The sequence below is a fragment of the Pleurodeles waltl genome, chromosome 1_1, assembly GCF_031143425.1.
Source record: "Pleurodeles waltl isolate 20211129_DDA chromosome 1_1, aPleWal1.hap1.20221129, whole genome shotgun sequence".
In the NCBI taxonomy this organism is placed as follows: Eukaryota; Metazoa; Chordata; class Amphibia; order Caudata; family Salamandridae; genus Pleurodeles; species Pleurodeles waltl.
In genome coordinates, this window is record NC_090436.1 from 706,624,448 (window position 1) to 706,650,855 (window position 26,408).

The 26,408-nt window shown below is 44.5% G+C and overlaps 1 protein-coding gene across 1 annotated transcript in view; it reads left to right on the forward strand.

The window, feature by feature from the left end:
* The window catches only part of MEGF10 (multiple EGF like domains 10), a 243,099-nt gene that overhangs the window by 205,923 nt on the left and 10,768 nt on the right, over positions 1–26,408 (forward strand). Inside the window, exons 20-24 of the mRNA XM_069227282.1 lie at positions 174–410; positions 3,670–3,797; positions 5,291–5,405; positions 7,356–7,400; positions 10,256–10,462. Coding sequence (XP_069083383.1) covers positions 174–410; positions 3,670–3,797; positions 5,291–5,405; positions 7,356–7,400; positions 10,256–10,462 — 732 coding nt within the window. The remainder of the gene's footprint in view (positions 1–173; positions 411–3,669; positions 3,798–5,290; positions 5,406–7,355; positions 7,401–10,255; positions 10,463–26,408) is intronic.

The window sequence follows — 26,408 nt, forward strand, 5'->3', positions numbered from 1 at the left end:
TCTAGCCCTTGTGGGTTGAAGGTGGATGTTACACAGAGGGTGAGCGCGGAATATTTTTGGGATACGTCTGCTGTATGAACATGAAAGTAGAACGACTTCTCAGTAATATGTTCTAGTCATTTGTTTTGTAAACTAATGTATATACACTATTCCTGCTTATATTTGTATATCAGCCGGTGTGATCATTGTTGGAAATCTGAACAGCTTAAGCAGAACCAGCACCGCTGTCACAGCGGACTCATACCAGATTGGCGCTATCGCTGGCATCATCAGCCTGGTCCTGGTCATCCTGTTCCTGCTGGCCTTGTTCATCATCTATAGGCACAAGCAGAAGGGCAAAGAGACAAACATGCCTTCCGTCGCCTACACCCCAGCCATGAGGGTCATCAATGCCGATTATACGGTGTCAGGTATGTGCAGTGAAAGGATACTCAGAAGCATTGTGTATTCCTGACATTTCTTTGGTGTTTTTCCCCTAACTTGCAGCCATGGAAATAAACCTATCCATGGTTGCTTGCACCTCCATCTGAATATAAATTGTGCCATTTAGATCAAATGAGTATCTTTGCTGCAGGAATCTCAATAAAATGAATGAAAGTGAATAAAGACCCAACAGAAATCTGTAATAAGTGTAGAAATTCTAAAAGGCTACAATACATAGCAATGAACTGCGTAACAAAGTCAATTTGTATTTTGATATATACATGTGAAGCTCTCCTGACAGTTTCTAAGTTGTCTCGTTGATCCGCACACCTCACATGATCAAATATAAATTTCACAACATTTTACCTTGTGAGCAGCTAGTGCAACTGGTCTCTAAAGCTTTCAGGGCTGTTTTAACATTAGAATTCACAGAAGATGCTTAATCTGTGCAAGTACTCACATGGGTTAGGAAACACCACTCAGTTTGGGACCAAGACTTATTTGTAGTCATCTGAATCAGAGCAAGAGAGAGAAAAGCAGGTATTGGAGAAAAATGGAGAAAGATAGAAAAACAATATAAAATGAAAGATTAGAGGTGAAAACGAACCTGCAATTGTGAAGTAAAGGGACAGGAAATGCACGGAGGTTGAAGCAAGAGGCATGAGGTGCTACCAAGGATAAGTAGCCTTTGTATTTGGCAACCCTGGCATTCGGCACTGCCACTGCCGGTCTCCTGAGAGGACTGTGTACACTTGCACTCATTTGTATGGGGAATGGGCAGACGTGGAGTGCAATAACCCTAGGCGTTTCAATGCTGAGGAAAGCAGAACAACTCAAGAGCCAAAGGCCATAGTTACAGGACTTTCATGCTTTGCATTCTACCCATCACAACCACTATAATAGAAAGGCAAGCTTGGAAAACTCTACAGGCACAAAACACAAAACTAGAATAAAGGATATCATTATGTGAACCCCCGGTCATGGGCCTGGACTAAGGACAAAGATAGCTGAGTTCTGTGTACTTTAATGGTGAAGGTCCGGCATGCTCTGCCATACACCCATCACTTGGCCATATCGACAGAATCCACCCATACATATAATGATGTACATTTTGTATTTAATTACATTTTGCTGTTAATTGATCGTGAACCTGGGTGGGTTTGGTGTAAGGGCGCTATGCACAGTGGCTGAGAATTAAGTAAGCTGTACAGCAGTGAGCAAACACAAGTGAACCAGAAACTGTAAGGACTTTCTTGCCAGAGGTAGGTAGATAACAGAAGTAAGTGCGTGAAAGCATCAGTTTTAGAAGTGACGGACGAGGTAAAGCAGATGGGTACTATCAGCTACTTATTTTATTTAGCAATTGCATTTGTACAGTGCTTCGTACCCTTCACCAACAAGACGCTGACTCACTTTTGGTGAACAAGTAGAATTTGGATCCTGAGTGAAAACTTACTGCGATGAATCTTTGTTCGAGTTTGATTAAAAAGTCACTGGAAGTGGAAATTCTAGCTTAAGCACCAGTTCGAAGCAGCAGATTCGACATCACAACATAACGAGATGCACAAGTGCAACTCAGTGCATCTATTGCTTATGAAGTGAGGTGAACATGGACAGCCATCTGCCATAATGAGCAAATCACTAACAGATTTTGAGTGGCAATGACATCTAGTGTAATAGATGAAACGCTATATTACTACATGGTGAGTACATTTAGTGATAATCAGGAGGCACTAATCAGTGGTATGCCTATGCAGTATATTTGTGCAGTCACATATTTAGGAATACCTTGGGTTTTGCTAAGTTGCAGGACTTTAGTTCCGAATCCTTGATGAAAATATTTTCTAAAATGTTTCAACTCTACTAAACTTCATGACGTTTGCAAAGTTATTTTTTGTAAAACGGAATGTGAAATAGCAAAAGTGGATTTTGTGAGAAAAACCTCAATAGGGTATAATTTTGCTCTTTCCCCCTTGTGTTCAGAAGAATTGGTACCTTAAAATTAGCTTCTAAGTGAAATGAAAATGCTGCAATGATATGACTTTTCTCGATACTGCAGCCTCCTCCTCTGCGGAGTACACTTCCATCTGGTGGGAACAGTCACCTTCATCAAAGCTCCAATGGCCTACAGACCCTAGGATAGGATCTTAGAAGATTACAGTGTGGAGAATAAGACTGCAGAATTCTGCCACAAACCTGCTTCTGCAGAAAACAGCTCTTCTTAGGAGACTGAAGCAGCTCCACTATGAGCTCAGCGAGGCACGTTTGTAACTTACCGGTCAGTCCTGGGCATCTCATTAGCAAAGATTTTAATCCTTACATGATTAATGGTGGGAGTTTGCTCACCCCCTTTCTGCCACAGTGTGACATCATCCAGAGCTCAGCACAGTTGAGATTCTTAATAGTAATTTCTTATCTAGCCAAGAGGGCTTCTCAGATTTGGGCTGAGGATGATCTCTCACTCAACTAGTGAACCCTTCCGGGGGGATGTAAGAGTTTTGTTTGAAGACGGCTAGTCCACCACCTGTGAGGCTGCTTCTTGCTTTTAGTGTCCAGCATTTGTTCCCCTTGCTACAGATTTCCTTAGTGAGTTACGTAGCATACTGATCACATCATACAAAAGAGAGAAGGACTCCCACTTGAGGATTAACAAAGGGGTCTGTTTTTTGTATGCGAGGGAGGAGCTTGCTACATTTGTGAATGCTTGGTGGCAAAAGACACTTCTTGCCATTCTTCTAAAAGGCCACTACTTTTGGAAAGATTCTGAGCTGTAATACATTGACAAAGCCCTCACTAAGCTGACAGGTGGTGGCCACTCCATGCATGCCTATTGCAAGGAAAGGATCCTTGTACTTTGGTCTCGGCTTACAACTCTGGTTTCTCAGGTTGCACCATGTGTTGTTATTGGGAATCTCCAAAGCTGTCTCAATACTACTGTCACAGATAAATAACTAAAAATGTTCATTTGGGCTAGTCTTGGGCAGTATCTATTAACAACTGTACATGTGCTGTCCAGCTGTACATAGTTGTTTTGAAGCCTGTGTGAGGGCAGAAGCCAGGATCATACGATTCTGCATGTAAAAAGTTATAAAAGTGAATAGCATGAACATAGCTTGTGAAGTGTTAAGCAAAAATTCAGCCAAGCACTGGTTACTAAAACGACATGAATAATTGCTAAAATGTTGACGTGAGCCTATTACACCATCACAGCTAACAATCTATTTTTTTCCTCTTTGTTTGTTTAAGATACTATCCCACACACTAATGGTGGAAATCCTAACAGCCGCTACTTCTCCAACCCGAGCTACCACACCCTCACGCAGTGCACGACTGGGCCTCATGTCAACAACATGGATCGGCTTGCAATGGCAAAGGTAAGAGGCAAGAAAAGCGGGGATTTCATCATCATTCGATTTGGAGACTAAATGCAGGGTGTTCCTGAACATCTTGTTTCAAACATGGTCTTCTTCAGGAGAACATCTCCGGTAGACAGAAGGATGAAATGGTTACTCTGGCTTTACCTGTGAGTCTTACAGAATACACTGGGACAACAGTGTCACGGCACTCACTTCGCTGTCTCTCACATTGTACACCCAGCACATAAACATAAATTAAAGGGAGTTAAAAAATCTTATTTTTTGTGTGTTTCGCGTGTAGATTTACCTAGAACAACCATCCCAATAAACTGAATAGTGACAAGATATTTATCAATAAAATCCTTGGTATTACAACAATATTGGGATAGTAAAAAGGGAGAAGCAAATATTTAATAATATAGCAAAGGTACTGGTAAGCATGAAGGATTACAAGTAAGGGTAGGGTAAGGTACAGAACAAAGGAACTGTTAAAGTTAGAAGGAAAATTTAAAGAGTTGCATCAAGGGAATGAAGATACAGGGTTCACCCACAAGCAAAAAAAAATTAATCCAAATGTATGTTCAGTTTCATCAAAAAAGGAATACGATTATTGTTAATGCAATCTCAAAGTGTTAATTTCTTTTTTTTTTTTAAACATGAAACCAACAGAAGTACCAGAACTCAACCCTCCCTATGCCTCTTTACAATAAAGGGTGCAAAGATGTTTTCTGAATAATAGTGTGGACTTCATAGGGGTAACAGCTGCCATTCCTGCCTACTGCGTTCCTACTCCAGACTTCCTGTGCTACCCTTGGTCTCAGAAGTCAAGAAAGAAGCAGTTAAACCAAAGTAAACAGGACTCTAAGATCCTGGTTTACATTCCATACTGCCCACCTTTTGCATCTCATGAGGAAATAGGAGGCTGGTGAGACTTTAAGGGTGGAACAGGGGATGAACTCTCTGATACCTTCAGGGCCAAATGGTGCTTAATGTCACTTCTGATACCATTGCTTTTTTGATGAATGTTTAAAAAGGCTGAAGAAGCAACACTTTATGTGCCTTGTTAAAATAAGTCACATGTGTTTTTACATTATGGAAACCCTTTTAGTACTTTTAGAATTTAAATGCATAATTCACACCAAGCTTAAATAGATACTGCTTGTAAGTCACACCACCATTCTTAGACTGTTAGGTTAAAAAGTGCTACTCAGTTTAAATTTGCACAACAACTATTTTCCTATGTGGTGTTTCTATTTTGGGTTATACATGGGCTGTGCAGTTTGTATATTTTCTGCTGTACTTAAAAATGGATTTTTCCTCATTGGTTTAACTTGCCCTATTATTAATGTGGTTGTGCCATTCCGACTTGATAATTAACTTTACTTAGCACTTTGAGTGGTTGGAGACAAACAGGATTTGTTGTCCCCTGGTTGTAATGAGAGTGGGTAAATTACTGTTTAATCTATACAACCATCCACTTCATTTATGGTTTCTTTTCTGTCTTTAAACAGGCAAAACACAGCCAACTCTTTGTTAATCTTAAAAACGTGGAGCCAGTAAAGCCGGGTGACTATGCCGGGACTCTGCCTGCTGACTGGAAACAGGGGGGTTACTTGAATGATCTTGGTAAGAAAATGTAGTACTATAAAATAGCATGTCTCACCTGAAAAGTAATCCTCATAGCATGTTTCAAAAAGAAAACCAAGCTCAAAGTATCTGGTGGAAGGCTCTCCAAGAGTGCCAGGTCAGAAAAGGTAGCGGGTATCAAATCTTTGTGCAAAGAGGACATCTTCCTGTCAGTCAGCACATACCTGCGTGAAGACGAGAGCAGCAGCACAAAAGTCAAGCATGTGTGATCACCAATCTAAATAGTAACCTATTAAGCTGCATCATTTCCACTACAACCTTCTACGTGGTGATAGCCGAGTTCCTCAGCATTTGTATAGTATCAATGTAGCAGGGAACAGAATACATAGGTAATTTAAGTGAGAACTGAGAGGACGTGTTTTTTTATATGTGGTAAACATGTTTGGATGTAGTAAAATTGCAGGAAAAAGGAAAAGTTTATGTTACCTACATTCTGTGCAGCATTCCTCACAAATAGTAGGTAAGTTAAGATTTTCCCAGGACGCTCTTGGTCCAAGCACTTTCATTCCAGTGGGAGTTGGCCACTTTAGCCCCTTAATTATTTCTTGGTGATGACATCACCTTCTAACGACAGCTTAAGAGTAGGTTCTCATTTCTAAATACAGGAGATAATCTGTATGTTAAATAAATCATACACACATTTCTCTTGTCATGTATACAATACTTATTTCTGTAATGTCATTATCATATAAGCTGAACCATCCGCCTGCTCACTTATATTTATAATCTACACAACGCCCATGCAATCGTGCCACTGCTGGAGTGGTGTCGTGAACAACAGTTCATCTGGTGTAGTGGCACCAGCCCCCAGATCCATGAGGTGCCCATTACACCCCAGTTATGGCTGTCATCTGACCCATTTTCTTTGATTGCATTAGGGTGTATGACACCCTTGCTATGCCACTGCAATGCTACTTAAGAAAGGAAGGTATAGAGGGAGAGAGAGACACATTTGTGAAGGAAACACCCCTTAATATGATGGATCATAGTTGATAATATCAAGGTCAAGGCTTTGTGTCTTTGAAATGGGCTCCAGTATCTCTCAGCAAGGTTCCCCCTTATTTCCCAGTTTCTAGGATAATACATATCTCCCTGTGCTTCACTTTTCCCTAGGGCACCCTGAAGGAGTTGAAAAGATTAGTTGATCCCAAGTGAAGTGATAAGCAAAGCTAATTTATATAAATATTCAGTGGGTAATAGATATTTTCATCTACCAAAAAAGAGACAAACAGAAGGGGAAAGGCCTCCCTTTACCCTCACTCCTTTCTCAAAGACGTCATTGATGTTCCATACATAGCACACAATGCTGCCTAGTATTTCATGAGCAGTACACATTTTATCTTACCAGTCAGCCTTCAGGTCTTGAAAAGGAAGAGTTTCTCTGGCCCACAGATAAACAGAGAAGACAGACTTCTGTATGTCAGAGAGACAGAGTGAGAGCCTTCAACAAAGGATAATCACATATGTAGAGAGGGCCGACATCCATGGTACCATCATAGAAGGCAGTCCCTTGTGGTGATACACAGAGCTATAAAATAGCCGGAAGCTCATAACTTGAAGGTCATGAGATTAATATTTCCATCTTTCTCCTTTTATGCTGGCTGTGTTGGTGAGTTAACGGGTGTTAAATGTATCCGTTCTTTCAGAAAATAAAGTTGGACCTGGACAGTACAGTTCCTTAGTTCAGAAAGAAAGACATGTAGAGGAAAATAGAGAAAGGACAGAGTGGCTTATTCTAAATGGAGAAGATATTGTGTGTCCAGTCAGGGTCACATCCTCCTCAATTACTATTGTTGTGTAATGTATTATTGTCACATTACAGATTCCCGTTTACTAATAAGCCAATGTGTCTAACCATCAGACCTTCATTGACAGTGCTAGGGCAAATGCAATGATTTATTAAACAAGCCTTCATCTCTTTTTGAGCAGGAGCTTTTGGTGTTGATCGAGGATACATGGGAAAGTCACTGAAAGGTGAGGTTACTATTTTTCTGTTTCTATATTATGGTCTGTACAAGAATTCATATGAGATTTGCCATTCTGAAAATATATTCTTATGTTGCGGAACAGAAAACTTTTCTTCACTTTTCTTACCTCCCCCATAAAATCCTACATGTTGCTGATAAGCCTTGAGCGCTGATAAGACGTGAGAACAAAGAGGAGACTAACTGGACATGTGAAGATAAAAGTAGACAGAAGCACGAGATATGGAGTGGCTGGAAGTGGGAAAAATAGTAACTTCTAAGTAACAGTCCAGGGCACTATAACAGAGCAGAATAACCTTCACCTCCCCGGACTTCCAACACTCCTTACGTCCCATGTGGCGTCAATAAAAAGTAGGGCTGGCAGGTTTGGAGTATGGCAACACTGTTACAAGTTACCATAAGGAAAACAAATGCTGCAAGCATTTAGGCACAGTGCACCCTGGGGGTTATGCATCCAAGTGCCAAATGTAGACATCCACTTTCTTCCACTGACTTTTCTTAGAAGCTCATATCCAGTATTCAGACTGCTGCTCTTTAGGAGAGGGGAACCTCACCAGGATTTCATATTTATAGCTCACATTAGGATTAATATCTTCTCATCTGCCTTTCCTTCATTATTTCCAAACGTTGGCAATACACCGTATTTAATAGAAACTTTATTTCAAAAGAAGCAGGTGTAATTCACAATCTTCATATTCACAGTTTACAAGAAGAGCATCTTCCACTATGCTGATTTACTAGGCCTGTGCACTAGGGAGGTAGATTTATGTACATGTCTATGTGAAAATTTCCATGGCAGAAGATATTAAGATGTTAATACGTCAAGCTGTTAAGACGTCAATAAAAAACATAGGTAATTTGCATACCCATGGCTTCTTCAGGCATCTGGATTCTGGGCGAAAAATCCGCAACAACAGGAACATAGGTGGTGATGAGAAGAATATAGTGTGCCGCCAATCCAAACACAACCTTCACTACTGCAAAGGTTTAATGCAACAGACACACACAATATCCTGTTTGTTGGAAGACGTCTTCAACCTTGCATTACATTTACAAAGCATTATACAGAAAATCTTCCTCATAGTAGTTTTTAATGTCCACGGCAGACCAATTCCTCTCCATACATTAGGACCACTGCTACCATTTTTCATCTTTAAATGGAAGAATACACAAAGACTAATTTTGTAAGTGGTTGTGAGAATGAATGGGAATCTTGGCTGGTGACTACTTTTCAAAGGCTCTTAGTGACTTCAAAATCGCAACCAAAAGATCAGAATAGAGTCACCAGAATAGTTCAAGAAAATGGTGTCCTTTCAGGTTCACCAGGTGTTCTACCATTGATCGGCACTACCTGCAAAAGCAGAAGTATGCGGATGAAACCGGGTAGACCAACAAAAAAGAGAGAACGTATTAATATCATAAAACCCACAATCAAACTAATTAATGGATGAAGTTACACCCTAATGGGTCCAAAACAAAGGGTCTGGTAAAGGGTGGAGTTGAGTAAAAAGTGGCACCGCTCACTTGGCCTGGATCTATCTTGATTCAATAAATAAAGAATTTAAACGTTTTATTTAGTTCAGGCGAAACTTCTACCTTCACCAAATAATCATAGTGGCAAAGGTACTGCTCATGTCTGATAAAGTCAAGCTCCTTCTGATGGCTATACTTGGTATTATTTTTTATAGTGTTTGTCACCCCACTCTAAATACTCTGTATTACAAATACCAGATTTATTGGTACTCAGTTTATCCACCTCAAATGGCCCCTCGAAGGATTCCCTGCCTCCCACCCCAACACCCTAACCACTGGGGCTCAAGCATCCTGCTTCTGATGCATACTTCCAACTGCACATTTCTCACTTTCAGAATATCCCCAGCTGCTAGACTGAATCCTGTAAGCTTTCACAGCAGTGCTCTTGCACTGCGTAACTCCGTTGCACCCCAGAAGTGAGGGAGCAGATCTGCATATATGTGCCACCCTTGCACGCTGATATACATTTCTTTCTTGTACTCCCCCCCACCACCCTCAGATGCAGAGCACAAAATAATCAGAGATACCAGTGTGCACATTTCTAATTTGGGACATTTAAGATGGGTTAAAAAGAACAATCCACAGTTGTGGAGGGAAAAGTTGGATCTTTGGTGAGAGAGAGTACCCATCAGAAAGTGCATCACCAAAGGTAAGTAACTTGTTTTTCTTATGGAGACTTCTAATTGTCGATTCCTCACCTTTGGACTAGAAACCAAAGCAGCACCTCTCTGGGTGGAGGGTATGTGGAAAGGGCTAAGACCAAAAATAATTCAGAACAAACAGGTGAAATGCCCTTCCTGTTTGCGTTACAGCCAAGGCACTCATGCCCATGTCGCAGCCTGACAGATATCAGAAGCAAGGAACAGGTGAGGACTCTGTGATTAGATAGAGCACCAAAAATTGAGTACCTTGTTCATTACGCCCCTGAATATAACTCTACCATGCAATTTACTTAGCCCAGCTGCATCTGCTAATTCATCTTCGTAACAAAGTGCTGTGAAATGGCTTCCAGTTGACTTGTTGGCACTATATAACACAAAAAAATTAGTGTCCACGATGTAGGTTTGCATTTATTATTTATTATTATGTATAATATTTTTTTCTGACAAATTATGTTGTTTTACAGAGACTGCTTTTATGTGTGTTTTTTTCAAAACTAAGGGACCGGAACACTCTTTATACTGCAGCTAGCTATTCTTTCTAATCGCAAGCTGAAAGGAACAGCAGCGCAGTTTAGTGCAGCACAGCCACGATATGACAGGCTGGTGAAAGGTCACTCCCCCATCAACATTTTGCTTTTTTTATTTTCAGACCTGGTTAAGAATTCGGCCTACAGTGCCAGCGACTGCTCGTTGAATAGTTCTGAAAATCCCTATGCCACGATAAAAGACCCGCCCCTTCTCATGCCTAAGAACACCGAGTGCGGGTATGTGGAAATGAAGTCCCCGGCTCGCAGGGACTCTCCCTACGCGGAAATCAGTAACTCCACGTTGGCTACAAAGAATGTCTATGAAGTGGGTAAGTGGAGCCCCTGTCACACCATCTAACATGTATTTTATGTCTCAAACCTGGAAATTCACTGTTTCCTGAAACTGTTTTGAGTGTCCAGCTGCAAGTATACATACAATTTATATCAGTCTTGCGGGTGACTGTCCTCTTTCGAAATTGTGGGAAGTGTTTAAGTTGAGAATGAAAAATGCAATTCAAAATATTTTCTTGGGCATTTGCTGCGAGTTCTGGTCTATTAATGTAATCGGTGCACCATTTTCAAGTCCACTGCTTTCCATCAAGGATTATATCCCCACCCACAACTCACCATCACAGACTGTAGACCAATTCGCCACATCCAAAATCCTGGTAAACCTTATGAAATTCGGAGTTCAGGTGCACATTGACATAGTTGGCGACCATCTGCAAGTACTGTTTCTTACCATGGATATCATATGGCACCAAAAACTGCCCTCCTCAAACCCTAAAATGGTACCCTCAGAGCAGCTGAAAGAGGAGAAACGCGCATGCCTGTTTATACTGATATACCTCAGTCTAGCCTGCGACAGCTCAGACTATAAGATCCTTCTCCATCAACGTTCAAAGCTAGCATGCGTCTCCTCCCTCCCTTCCTTCAGGTCCCACATGCTTTGAGTGATACTAACTTGATACGTACCTGCCTAACTCCTAATGCAGCTCCCCAAGGTTCCCCCTTATTGTCAGTGCATTTTAGCATCGATCTTCAGCCGTCCTGAAGATACTCACTGATGCATCAGCCGCTCCTCTGCTGCACATCACCAACAGTGAGATCCAGGCCAGTCTTTTCAATTAACTGCTGTTCCTTACAATCACAGGCACCAACAGCCACAACTCTAAAGTTCATCCTCGGTCAACCAGACTGTGTCATTTTGATGTTGCTATGACTCTTGAATCCCACATTTGCTCTATGTTCAGTATTATGTTTATCTACTCTGATATATCCCTTAACGTTTTGCCTGCATAGAACCATGCCATGTTAGCAGAAACAACCACAGAATCTCATCTTGGCTACATTAAATCACTGTAGATTTGCCTGACAAAACATTAAGGGACATATTTATCATGGTTTTTCTGTTGCTGATTGCCATGCAGGATGACACAAATCCTAGAATTATATTTATTAAGCCATGCAAAGCCACTTTAAGTGGCCCTGCGTGGCTTGTTAAATGTACAGTAATGCAAGGCAGCGCAAATCGCTGACCTGCGTTACTCTGCCCCAGGGATGAATTCCACGGGTGGAGCGTGGGTGTTCCCATGTATCCACCCATGCATGGATTTTTGGTGCATTCCCAAATTTACCATTAGTGATAGACCTGGAAATGCATCAAAATGCTACCCCACCCAAATGGAGGCATTACAAGGAGAAATATGTTTATTTATCCCTGTTTTTCAGAGGAACAAGCCTCAGAGGATTGCATTGTATTTGTGCAGGAAGTTGTCCCTTCCTGCACAAAAACAATCCTGCCTACACCCCTCATGGTGTAAGGCTGCCTGCATTGGCACTAGGTAGCTGTTTGTGTGCCAGTGCAGACAGAGAGCAAGAATGCTTGGTATATTAAATACAGCACTCTCTTGCCCTCTCTCTCTCATGCAGCACAGCAAGGTGGCTGCATTGCTTGAATACTCAATATATATGTCCCTAAATTTCCTACCTCAGCAAGACTAGTAGCTGAAAAGAAACCTTGGATCTTGAAATGGTAGCACCAGCTCCCACTCCACATCCACGTTACGTCAAAGACTCTGTACCTCATGCTTAACAGCATCCACAGAAAAGCTAAGCAGCAACTCAGCTGCAAAAAACAGCACTACTTCCCCAGATAAACTGTGCCCTCCACCCGAACCGGTAAGCTACAGCTAAAAACATATCTGACCCTTCCCCGTCAAAAGACCCTGAAACAGGATGTGCTTCTTATAATTATCCACAGGAAACCAAAGTCTTCCCCTTTCAGAAATAAAATAAAAGAACATTTTCAGAATCTCATGAGGATCCTCCTGTGCAACCAGTCGATTCAGTTCACAATACTTAATTCTTTAATACACTCACACTAATAAATAACAAGACAGAAGGTCAAGTGATTAGCCAGGTGACTTGTCAATTTCACCAACCCGCAATGTGGCATTATTGGAACATAGTATACATTATCTGATATTTATTTTCATTTGACATTTAAAATACATTATCAACTTTCCAATGGTCGAATTACAAAATGATTGGGAGTAGTGCAGCTTTTATTAATAATGGGAAACAGTGCACAATTATAAGTATCATGAATTAGGAGTTTTGAACCCACTGCTTTTTGTTCTATAACACTAGCTAACACATAATGCACCTAGTACATCCGGGTATTAAGTTGTGCAAATTATCCTGCTGACAGTTGACTCGGAATGGAGAACATCCATATGTTAAGCTCAAGTTTTTGGTGCCCCAGTACCAATGTCATCTGGCTTTAGAAGATGATCGACAAAGACAAGGCGCATATGTTGCATTAGATCATAGACCTCAGCAGTGTCCATGGAATATCATTGTCCAGCAGCAGAGAGCCTGATACTAAACGCGGTACTGTGCTGAGCAAAGTGTGTACCAGTAAGAAATCCACATCTCCTTTTGATCTGTGTTGTTAATGGTTGTCTCTATGGAGAAACGCTTGGTTTGACATCCTTACAAATCTTCATAACAGATGTAAGAAAGTAGCCTCTTTCTAGCCTTGTTACCCCCACTTTTGGCCTGTTTGTGAGTGTATGTCAGGGTGTTTTCACGGTCTCACTGGGATTCTGCTAGCCAGGGCCCAGTGCTCATAGTGAAAACCCTATGTTTTCAGTATGTTTGTTATGTGTCACTGGGACCCTGCTAGTCAGGACCCCAGTGCTCATAAGTTTGTGGCCTATATGTATGTGTTCCCTGTGTGGTGCCTAACTGTCTCACTGAGGCTCTGCTAACCAGAACCTCAGTGGTTATGCTCTCTCATTTCTTTCAAATTGTCACTAACAGGCTAGTGACCAATTTTACCAATTTACATTGGCTTACTGGAACACCCTTATAATTCCCTAGTATATGGTACAGAGGTACCCAGGGTATTGGGGTTCCAGGAGATCCCTATGGGCTGCAGCATTTCTTTTGCCACCCATAGGGAGCTCTGACAATTCTTACACAGGCCTGCCACTGCAGCCTGAGTGAAATAACGTCCACGTTATTTCACAGCCATTTTACACTTCACTTAAGTAACTTATAAGTCACCTATATGTCTAACCTTTACCTGGTAAAGGTTAGGTGCAAAGTTACTTAGTGTGAGGGCACCCTGGCACTAGCCAAGGTGCCCCCACATTGTTCAGGGCCAATTCCCCGGACTTTGTGAGTGCGTGGACACCATTACACGCGTGCACTACATATAGGTCACTACCTATATGTAGCTTCACAATGGTAACTCCGAATATGTCCATGTAACATGTCTATGATCATGGAATTGCCCCCTCTATGCCATCCTGGCATAGTTGGCACAATCCCATGATCCCAGTGGTCTGTAGCACAGACCCTGGTACTGCCAAACTGCCTTTCCTGGGGTTTCACTGCAGCTGCTGCCAACCCCTCAGACAGGCTTCTGCCCTCCTGGGGTCCAGCCAGGCCTGGCCCAGGATGGCAGAACAAAGGATTTCCTCTGAGAGAGGGTGTTACACCCTCTCCCTTTGGAAAATGGTGTGAAGGCAGGGGAGGAGTAGCCTCCCCCAGCCTCTGGAAATGCTTTCATGGGCACATTTGGTGCCCATTTCTGCATAAGCCAGTCTACACCGGTTCAGGGACCCCTTAGCCCTGCTCTGGCGCGAAACTGGACAAAGGAAAGGGGAGTGACCACTCCCCTGACCTGCACCTCCCGTGGGAGGTGTCCAGAGCTCCTCCAGTATGCTCCAGACCTCTGCCATCTTGGAAACAGAGGTGCTGCTGGCACACTGGACTGCTCTGAGTGGCCAGTGCCACCAGGTGACGTCAGAGACTCCTTCTGATAGGCTCCTTCAGGTGTTGCTAGCCTATCCTCTCTCCTAGGTAGCCAAACCCTCTTTTCTGGCTATTTAGGGTCTCTGTCTCTGGGGAAACTTTAGATAACGAATGCAAGAGCTCATCCGAGTTCCTCTGCATCTCTCTCTTCACCTTCTGCCAAGGAATCGACTGCTGACCGCGCTGGAAGCCTGCAAAACTGCAACATAGTAGCAAAGACGACTACTGCAACTCTGTAACGCTGATCCTGCCGCCTTCTCGACTGTTTTCCTGGTGGTGCATGCTGTGGGGGTAGTCTGCCTCCTCTCTGCACTAGAAGCTCCGAAGAAATCTCCCGTGGGTCGACGGAATCTTCCCCCTGCAACCGCAGGCACCAAAAAGCTGCATTACCGGTCCCTTGGGTCTCCTCTCAGCACGACGAGCGAGGTCCATCGAATCCAGCAACTCTGTCCAAGTGACTCCCACAGTCCAGTGACTCTTCAGTCTAAGTTTGGTGGAGGTAAGTCCTTGCCTCCCCATGCCAGACTGCATTGCTGGGAACCGCGACTTTTGCAGCTACTCCGGCCTCTGTGCACTTCCGGCAGAAATCCTTTGTGCACAGTCCAGCCTGGGTCCACGGCACTCTAATCTGCATTGCACGACCTCCTAAGTTGTTCTCCGGCGACGTGGGACTTCTTTGTGCGACTTCGGGTGAGCACCGTTTCACGCATCCTCGTAGTGCCTGTTTCTGGCACTTCTCCGGATGCTACCTGCTGCTGAGAGGGCTCCTTGTCTTGCTCGACGTCCCCTCTCTCTCCTGACGCAATTTGCGACATCCTGGTCCCTCCTGGGCCACAGCAGCATCCAACAACGCTTACCGCATGATTTGCAGCTAGCAAGGCTTGTTGGCGGTCTTTCGGCGGGAAAACACTTCTGCACGACTCTCCACGGCGTGAGGGATCCGTCCTCCAAAGGGGAAGTCTCTAGCCCTTGTCGTTCCTGCAGAAACCTAAGCTTCTACAGTCCAGTAGCAGCTTCTTTGCACCCGCAGCTGGCATTTCCTGGGCATCTGCCCATCTCCGACTTGCTTGTGACTTTTGGACTTGGTCCCCTTATTCCACAGGTACCCTCGACTGGAAATCCATCGTTGTTGCATTGCTGGTTTGTGTCTTTCCTGCAGAATTCCCCTATCACGACTTCTATGTCCTTTGGGGAACTTTAGTGCACTTTGCACTCACTTTTCAGGGTCTTGGGGTGGGCTATTTTTCTAACCCTCACTATTTTCTAATAGTCCCAGCGACCCTCTACAAGATCACATAGGTTTGGGGTCCATTTGTGGTTCGCATTCCACTTTTGGAGTATATGTTTTGTGTTGCCCCTATCCCTATGTGTCTCCATTGCATCCTATTGTAACTATACATTGTTTGCACTGTTTTCTAAGAATATTACTGCATATTTTGGTATTGTGTATATATATCTTGTGTATATTTCCTATCCTCTCACTGAGGGTACACTCTGAGATACTTTGGCATATTGTCATAAAAATAAAGTACCTTTATTTTTAGTATAACTGTGTATTGTGTTTTCTTATGATATTGTGCAAATGACACTAAGTGGTACTGTAGGAGCTTCACTCGTCTCCTAGTTCAGCCTAAGCTGCTCTGCTAAGCTACCATTATCTATCAGCCTATGCTGCTAGACACCCTATACACTAATAGGGGATAACTGGGCCTGGTGCAAGGTGCAAGTACCCCTAGGTACTCACTACAAGCCAGTCCAGCCTCCTACATTGGTTGTGCAGCGGTGGGATAAGTGCTTTGAGACTACTTACCACTCTTGCCATTGTACTTTTCATAAGAGAAAAATATACAAAACAAGTTCAGTGTATATACACATAACCAAAAAGTTTTGCATTTCCTCTTTTCACTCTTTTCTAAGTGCTGAAAAGTACTTCTAACTTTCTAAAAAGTTCTAAAAAGTTTTAAAAGTTTTTTTCTGTCTTTCTAAAAAGTTCTGAAAACTTTTTTCCTTTTTCTAACACTTTAACTCTTTCTAAAAATGTCTGGCACAGGCCAAAATGTTGATCTGTCCAAACTTGCATATGACCACCTTAGCTGGAAAGGAGCAAGGAGTCTCTGTGTAGAAAGAGGTTTGAGTGTAGGGAAGAATCCTTCCTTGGAATTGTTACTTAACATGCTTAGAGAACTGGATAAGGCTAAAAGTGCCCCATCTGTTGAAAAAGTAGCTAATGGTTCCCAATCTGATCCAGGGACTCCCCCAGGAAAAGATTCAGGAAAGAAACTTCCAAGCCTGCCCATTACTAGACAGTCTAGCATAGTTGGTACTGATGTTGAGTCACACCATACAGATAGTGTTGTCTCACATCATAGCAAGAGCATTCATTCTCATCACAGTAGAAATGATGTGTCTGTTAGCCAAGCTGTTAGGGTGCCCTCTGTAAGGGACAGGTCTCCTTCTGTCCATTCTCATCATACATCTGTTTCAAGACATGTCCCTCCCACCCACCCTGATGACAGATTGTTAGAAAGGGAGCTCAATAGATTGAGAGTGGAACAAACCAGACTGAAGCTCAAGAAGCAACAGCTGGATTTGGATAGACAGACTTTAGAAGTAGAGAAGGAGAGACAGAAACTGGGTTTAGAAACCCATGGTGGCAGCAGCAGTATTCCCCATAGTCATCCTGCAAAAGAGCATGATTCCAGGAATCTGCACAAGATAGTTCCCCCTTATAAGGAGGGGGATGACATTAACAAGTGGTTTGCTGCACTTGAGAGGGCCTGTACTGTACAGGATGTCCCTCAAAGGCAGTGGGCTGCTATCCTATGGCTATCATTTAGTGGAAAAGGTAGGGATAGGCTCCTTACTGTGAAAGAAAATGAAGCTAATGATTACAAAGTTCTTAAGAATGCACTCCTGGAGGGTTATGGCTTAACCACTGAACAATACAGGATAAAGTTCAGAGAGACCAAAAAGGAGTCTTCACAAGACTGGGTTGATTTCATTGACCATTCAGTGAAGGCCTTGGAGGGGTGGTTACATGGCAGTAAAGTTACTGATTATGACAGCCTGTATAACTTGATCCTGAGAGAGCATATTCTTAATAATTGTGTGTCTGATTTGTTGCACCAGCATCTGGTAGACTCTGATCTGACCTCTCCCCAAGAATTGGGAAAGAAGGCAGACAAATGGGTCAGAACAAGGGTGAACAGAAAAGTTCATACAGGGGGTGACAAAGATGGCAATAAGAAGAAAGATGGTGAAAAATCTCAAGATAAGCATGGGGATAAGGGTAAAACCAAAGATCCCACTTCAAATCTTAAACACTCTTCAGAGGGTGGGGATAAAACAAATTCTTCCTCTTCTTCTCAACCCACACACATTAAAAAGCCTTAGTGCTTTGTGTGTAAAAACAGAGGCCATAGGCCAGGGGATAAGTCCTGTCCAGGTAAACCCCCTGAGCCTACCACCACTAATACATCAAGCTCTAGTGCCCCTAGCAGTAGTGGTACTAGTGGTGGGACTGCTGGCAACAGTCAAGCAAAGGGTGTAGTTGGGTTCACTTATGGGTCCATCATAGAAACTGGGGTAGTCAGTCCCAAGACAGTTTCTGTCACACCTAGTGGCATTGGCCTTGCCACACTGGCTGCTTGTCCCCTTACAATGGATAAGTACAGGCAGACAGTTTCAATAAATGGTGTTGAGGCCTTGGCCTACAGGGACACAGGTGCCAGTATCACTTTGGTGACTGAAAACCTAGTGGCTCCTGAACAACACATCATTGGACAACAGTATAAAATTATTGATGTCCATAACTCCACTAATTTTCTTCCCTTAGCTATAATTCAGTTTAGTTGGGGTGGAGTTACTGGCCCTAAGCAGGTGGTGGTATCACCTAGATTACCTGTAGACTGTCTCTTAGGTAATGACCTAGAGGCCTCAGGTTGGGCTGATGTAGAGTTTTATGCCCATGCAGCCATGCTGGGCATCCCAGAGGAATTGTTCCCTCTCATTTCTACTGAAATGAAAAAGCAAAGGAGAGAAGGCCTGAAAACTCAGGATCCCTCTCTATCAACAGGTAAAAAGGGTATCACAGTATCCCCTAACCACCCTACCATTCAGGATACCATTCCTGTGGTGGGAGAAACCTCTCCTGGGGTGGCACCTGTTCCAAGGGAATCATCAGTTGGCAAAACTGTACTCCCTGAGGTGGAAGTACCTCTCTGTGGGATAACTAACATTGGTGAGAAAAAGAGCACCATTTTAGTTAACATGGAGCATCCCTCCAACCCTCCCAGAGAAACTTTAGTGCAGAAACTCTGCACTGCCTCACAACACTTAGGACAGCATCCCTGCCCTAGTGTGGAGCTCATAGGACAGCATCCCTGCCCTGCTCCAACCCAAGAGAAACAGCATCCCTGTTCTCTCTTCCAGCCATATGGACAAAGTTTTTGCCCAGCTATGGCTTTTCTGAGACAGCATCCCTGTCTGGCATTTCCATCACTACAAATAGGTTCAGTGGACAATTCCCACTGCTCTAAACTAAAACTTACTGATAGAAACTCTGAAAATACATCTTCACATTGTTGCTTAGCTAAAAAACTTCAAACAGGGTGGTTTACATCCCCACAGGGAAGTAACCATATAGTGGATGATAAAGGGAGTAACCAGTCTATTGCAGAGCTACTCTCTACTTATCACCACTTAGACAATAAAGTCTCAACTGGCCAAGGTTAGCCTTATTGTCCTTCGTTTGGGGGGGGGGATTTGTGTGAGAAAGTAGCCTCTTTCTAGCCTTGTTACCCCCACTTTTGGCCTGTTTGTGAGTGTATGTCAGGGTGTTTTCACTGTCTCACTGGGATCCTGCTAGCCAGGGCCCAGTGCTCATAGTGAAAACCCTATGTTTTCAGTATGTTTGTTATGTGTCACTGGGACCCTGCTAGTCAGGACCCCAGTGCTCATAAGTTTGTGGCCTATATGTATGTGTTCCCTGTGTGGTGCCTAACTGTCTCACTGAGGCTCTGCTAACCAGAACCTCAGTGGTTATGCTCTCTCATTTCTTTCAAATTGTCACTAACAGGCTAGTGACCAATTTTACCAATTTACATTGGCTTACTGGAACACCCTTATAATTCCCTAGTATATGGTACTGAGGTACCCAGGGTATTGGGGTTCCAGGAGATCCCTATGGGCTGCAGCATTTCTTTTGCCACCCATAGGGAGCTCTGACAATTCTTACACAGGCCTGCCACTGCAGCCTGAGTGAAATAACGTCCACGTTATTTCACAGCCATTTTACACTGCACTTAAGTAACTTGTAAGTCACCTATATGTCTAACCTTTACCTGGTAAAGGTTAGGTGCAAAGTTACTTAGTGTGAGGGCACCCTGGCACTAGCCAAGGTGCCCCCACATTGTTCAGGGCCAATTCCCCGGACTTTGTGAGTGCGGGGACACCATTACACGCGTGCACTACATATAGGTCACTACCTATATGTAGCTTCACAATGGTAACTCCGAATATGGTCATGTAACATGTCTATGATCATGGAATTGCCCCATCTATGCCATCCTGGCATAGTTGGCACAATCCCATGATCCCAGTGGTCTGTAGCACAGACCCTGGTACTGCCAAACTGCCTTTCCTGGGGTTTCACTGCAGCTGCTGCTGCTGCCAACCCCTCAGACAGGCTTCTGCCCTCCTGGGGTCCAGCCAGGCCTGGCCCAGGATGGCAGAACAAAGGACTTCCTCTGAGAGAGGGTGTTACACCCTCTCCCTTTGGAAAATGGTGTGAAGGCAGGGGAGGAGTAGCTTCCCCCAGCCTCTGGAAATGCTTTCATGGGCACATTTGGTGCCCATTTCTGCATAAGCCAGTCTACACCGGTTCAGGGACCCCTTAGCCCTGCTCTGGCGCGAAACTGGACAAAGGAAAGGGGAGTGACCACTCCCCTGACCTGCACCTCCCCTGGGAGGTGTCCAGAGCTCCTCCAGTGTGCTCCAGACCTCTGCCATCTTGGAAACAGAGGTGCTGCTGGCACACTGTACTGCTCTGAGTGGCCAGTGCCACCAGGTGACGTCAGAGACTCCTTCTGATAGGCTCCTTCAGGTGTTGCTAGCCTATCCTCTCTCCTAGGTAGCCAAACCCTCTTTTCTGGCTATTTAGGGTCTCTGTCTCTGGGGAAACTTTAGATAACGAATGCAAGAGCTCATCCGAGTTCCTCTGCATCTCTCTCTTCACCTTCTGCCAAGGAATCGACTGCTGACCGCGCTGGAAGCCTGCAAAACTGCAACATAGTAGCAAAGACGACTACTGCAACTCTGTAACGCTGATCCTGCCGCCTTCTCGACTGTTTTCCTGGTGGTGCATGCTGTGGGGGTAGTCTGCCTCCTCTCTGCACTAGAAGCTCCGAAGAAATCTCCCGTGGGTCGACGGAATCTTCCCCCTGCAACCGCAGGCACCAAAAAGCTGCATTACCGGTCCCTTGGGTCTCCTCTCAGCACGACGAGCGAGGTCCCTCGAATCCAGCAACTCTGTCCAAGTGACTCCCACAGTCCAGTGACTCTTCAGTCCAAGTTTGGTGGAGGTAAGTCCTTGCCTCCCCATGCCAGACTGCATTGCTGGGAACCGCGACTTTTGCAGCTACTCCGGCCTCCGTGCACTTCCGGCGGAAATCCTTTGTGCACAGTCCAGCCTGGGTCCACGGCACTCTAACCTGCATTGCACGACCTCCTAAGTTGTTCTCCGGCGACGTGGGACTTCTTTGTGCGACTTCGGGTGAGCACCGTTTCACGCATCCTCGTAGTGCCTGTTTCTGGCACTTCTCCGGGTGCTACCTGCTGCTGAGAGGGCTCCTTGTCTTGCTCGACGTCCCCTCTCTCTCCTGACGCAATTTGCGACATCCTGGTCCCTCCTGGGCCACAGCAGCATCCAAAAACGCTTACCGCACGATTTGCAGCTAGCAAGGCTTGTTGGCGGTCTTTCGGCGGGAAAACACTTCTGCACGACTCTCCACGGCGGGAGGGATCCGTTCTCCAAAGGGAAAGTCTCTAGCTTTTGTCGTTCCTGCAGAAACCTAAGCTTCTACAGTCCAGTAGCAGCTTCTTTGCACCCGCAGCTGGCATTTCCTGGGCATCTGCCCATCTCCGACTTGCTTGTGACTTTTGGACTTGGTCCCCTTGTTCCACAGGTACCCTCGACTGGAAATCCATCGTTGTTGCATTGCTGGTTTGTGTCTTTCCTGCAGAATTCCCCTATCACGACTTCTATGTCCTTTGGGGAACTTTAGTGCACTTTGCACTCACTTTTCAGGGTCTTGGGGTGGGCTATTTTTCTAACCCTCACTATTTTCTAATAGTCCCAGCGACCCTCTACAAGATCACATAGGTTTGGGGTCCATTCGTGGTTCGCATTCCACTTTTGGAGTATATGGTTTGTGTTGCCCCTATCCCTATGTGTCTCCATTGCATCCTATTGTAACTATACATTGTTTGCACTGTTTTCTAAGAATATTACTGCATATTTTGGTATTGTGTATTTATATCTTGTGTATATTTCCTATCCTCTCACTGAGGGTACACTCTGAGATACTTTGGCATATTGTCATAAAAATAAAGTACCTTTATTTTTAGTGTAACTGTGTATTGTGTTTTCTTATGATATTGTGGATATGACACTAAGTGGTACTGTAGGAGCTTCACTCGTCTCCTAGTTCAGCCTAAGCTGCTCTGCTAAGCTACCATTATCTATCAGCCTATGCTTCTAGACACCCTATACACTAATAAGGGATAACTGGGCCTGGTGCAAGGTGCAAGTACCCCTAGGTACTCACTACAAGCCAGTCCAGCCTCCTACAACAGACAGTCCTAGAATACCAGATGTGGTCTGTACATTATTTTCACACTGAATCTAGCTAGGATTACCCATGAAGTGATTAGGTCACCAATACACATTTAATTCAGCTGCTTCCAGGGTAAAGCAGGACCTAGCTTCATCCTACAAAGAAAAAACACAAAAAAATAAAGAGGTCAGTGCAAAGGCCACTGAAACTCTTGCTTCATTAGCAGGGTGGTGCAGAACAGCGGTATACCACCTGCATATCGTATGCACTGTCTCTGATTACAATAACATTGCATCCACCACATTGGCATAATCATTATATCACAAGGTTTAGGTGGAGGTAAGAAGTATAATTATATGTTCCTCATGATGATGTAATGGTAGCCCACGTAGTCGATGCAATATTATACTATGTCGACTTTGTCTGCCTCAGTATGGTGTCACAAAACGAGAGGAGTCTATAAAAAGTCTATAAAGGTTAAAAGTGAAGGCTGCTATCAACATTGGCGTATCTGTCCCATTGCTCCAAAAGAAGCTCAGACTTAATAAGAAAGCTCGCACCCACTGCTTACTGTCCATGAAGACCTTGGCATGAACCTCTGGCCGCAGACTCTCCCTTTTAGCTGTTCAAATTTCTCGATGTGACCCCGTTGCTTTCTTGTGGATACTCAATCCTTGGTGTCTTCCCTCAACAAACCTTTATACTACAGTAAGGAACTTTACGTCACAAGTTTGTATTGTGGATGAGCAGGAGTCATACTGTTCGTCGAGTATCAAGCTCTAGGAGATATTCTCAAGTGTCTTTCCTTACTATCTACTGGTGTCCCAAACTCCAAAGAGATTCAGGAACATATACAGAAGCAATCTAATTTGCAAAACAACACAGCCTTTGAGTGTGCACATCTTCTGGGGAGCAGGACCCCAGACTGCTCTTAGGCAGTACGGAAAGATTGTTCCCCACTTCTCTTAAGTATTGTTAAACTTGAAAACGGATCAGTGGCCTTTCTCAAACATACTCATCATCTGCTGTGTATTGCAACATTGAAGTTCTGAGGAGTTCAACACAAATACTTAGATATTCTTTTAATGTTATGAGGGCTACATTAGGCATGTTTTCTGGGGATTAGCCTTGCTATAAAAGAGAGGGAGCATTATTAGTGTGGCTTCTGGCTGAGCTCTGGAAAGGAGACCTTTAGCGAGTGTTAGCGCAGGAGAGAGAAAAAGGATCCCTACAAAAACCACAGGGAAGAAGCCATTTTCTGCTTCTTGTCTAAGTAGGTGTGTTGCTTAATCTGTTTCTGTATCAGTTTGGAGGTCCCGCAAGATGGAGTAACACCAAGAGCCCATGAGTTCAGCGAATGGTGGACAGCTCACCCCAGATGTTGGTTGGAGGAGCATAAAACAGAAGGGCACCTTCGGTAGTAGGAGAAATAGACTGGACTTTGAACAGTGCTAGAAAGAACTCAATGAAAGACTAGGAGGGTTGAGACAGAAAGCAGAAGCCACCAGCACCCTGGGCCGGATGCAGCTGGAGTCCACTTTCAGAACATATACATATAGTCACCTCCACACAAGCCATTGTGAGTCATCTGTTTATTGACAAGGCTGGTAGGCGTACAGATGCTCCAGCTCAGCATGTGTCATGCACAGCATAGTTTCATAAAAGAACAGGAGCGGCTCGCTGGGCTTTGTTTGGGCGGGGGTCCAGGAGTGGCGCGGGGGGAGGAAGGGGAATCACTTACCTGCTTCTCCGCTGCCGCCGCGCCACTCCTCTCCTGCACTGCAGGCTCTCAGCCTGCCCTGCAGCCAATCCTGATGGTGCTCAAAGCAGCCTTCGGATTGGCTGAGAGCACCCAGCCTGGGCACTCCCAGGCAGACTGGGAGCCTGTGCCTGCTCTCAACTGTGTTGCCGGGCTGGAGAGAGCCTACTGCACATGTATGAGACGGCCGGCCAAACATACATGCGCACTGAGGGGAGTGTACTCCACTCATCCTCGTCATTACCAATGCCCTGCCCATTTAATAATTGAAACGATAATAAATATAATTATTGTTTCGTTTGTTAAAGGATTTGCAGCAGCTGCTGCTGGCTGGGGAGGCGACGCGCCTCTGCCCTAACGGAGGAGCCGGGCCTGTGAAAGAATAGCTTTAATTAAGCATGCGCCTGCAGAGGGCGCTGGTGGCTTGGTAGAGGAAGGAGGGGTGACTGGAGTTCACATGCAGTGGCACAGGCTTAAAACAGCAGGGGACGAACCTGGGGTTGTGTAACAGATAGGCTACACTGTTGCACTCTGTGCCGCAGCACACCGTTACATGAATACATCAGGCGCAGAGTGTGACAATGTGCCCTATATCAGTCAATGACCTGTTCAGAGTGTAGTCGCGAACTCATGATAGCGTATTAGTGAAAGGCAGACAGGCTGTTTGAAAGCTCCAGTCTGCCTTACAGTGCAGGCAGAGATTCTGCCTCAGTTCGAAAAGGGGGGGTAAGGGATTTTCCTACAGCAGCAGAGACAGCAGTGACTGACTGCATCTGCCAACAGTGGGATCCGTTGAGGGACCGTGGGACCCCTTTCCATCCTTCCAAGAGGCACCATCGAAGAGTGTTGTGACCTGTGCAACCTCGTTATGGCGCAAAACCAGTGCACGTTGTTCAGCCTCTTTGCCATTGAGCGCATGCCTGTAACAGTATGTGGAGGCAATATCAAAGAGCTCCCTCATATGCCTGGAGCCAAACCCCCATGCAAACAAGGACATGCCCCCTTTTCATTGCGCGGCACAAACTTTTCACCACCATAAGACATACAGGGAGTGCAGAATTATTAGGCAAATGAGTATTTTGACCACATCATCCTCTTTATGCATGTTGTCTTACTCCAAGCTGTATAGGCTCGAAAGCCTACTACCAATTAAGCATATTAGGTGATGTGCATCTCTGTAATGAGAAGGGGTGTGGTCTAATGACATCAACACCCTATATCAGGTGTGCATAATTATTAGGCAACTTCCTTTCCTTTGGCAAAATGGGTCAAAAGAAGGACTTGACAGGCTCAGAAAAGTCAAAAATAGTGAGATATCTTGCAGAGGGATGCAGCACTCTTAAAATTGCAAAGCTTCTGAAGCGTGATCATCGAACAATCAAGCGTTTCATTCAAAATAGTCAACAGGGTCGCAAGAAGCGTGTGGAAAAACCAAGGCGCAAAATAACTGCCCATGAACTGAGAAAAGTCAAGCGTGCAGCTGCCACGATGCCACTTGCCACCAGTTTGGCCATATTTCAGAGCTGCAACATCACTGGAGTGCCCAAAAGCACAAGGTGTGCAATACTCAGAGACATGGCCAAGGTAAGAAAGGCTGAAAGACGACCACCACTGAACAAGACACACAAGCTGAAACGTCAAGACTGGGCCAATAAATATCTCAAGACTGATTTTTCTAAGGTTTTATGGACTGATGAAATGAGAGTGAGTCTTGATGGGCCAGATGGATGGGCCCGTGGCTGGATTGGTAAAGGGCAGAGAGCTCCAGTCCGACTCAGACGCCAGCAAGGTGGAGGTGGAGTACTGGTTTGGGCTGGTATCATCAAAGATGAGCTTGTGGGGCCTTTTCGGGTTGAGGATGGAGTCAAGCTCAACTCCCAGTCCTACTGCCAGTTCCTGGAAGACACCTTCTTCAAGCAGTGGTACAGGAAGAAGTCTGCATCCTTCAAGAAAAACATGATTTTCATGCAGGACAATGCTCCATCACACGTGTCCAAGTACTCCACAGCGTGGCTGGCAAGAAAGGGTATAAAAGAAGGAAATCTAATGACATGGCCTCCTTGTTCACCTGATCTGAACCCCATTGAGAACCTGTGGTCCATCATCAAATGTGAGATTTACAAGGAGGGAAAACAGTACACCTCTCTGAACAGTGTCTGGGAGGCTGTGGTTGCTGCTGCACGCAATGTTGATGGTGAACAGATCAAAACACTGACAGAATCCATGGATGGCAGGCTTTTGAGTGTCCTTGCAAAGAAAGGTGGCTATATTGGTCACTGATTTGTTTTTGTTTTGTTTTTGAATGTCAGAAATGTATATTTGTGAATGTTGAGATGTTATATTGGTTTCACTGGT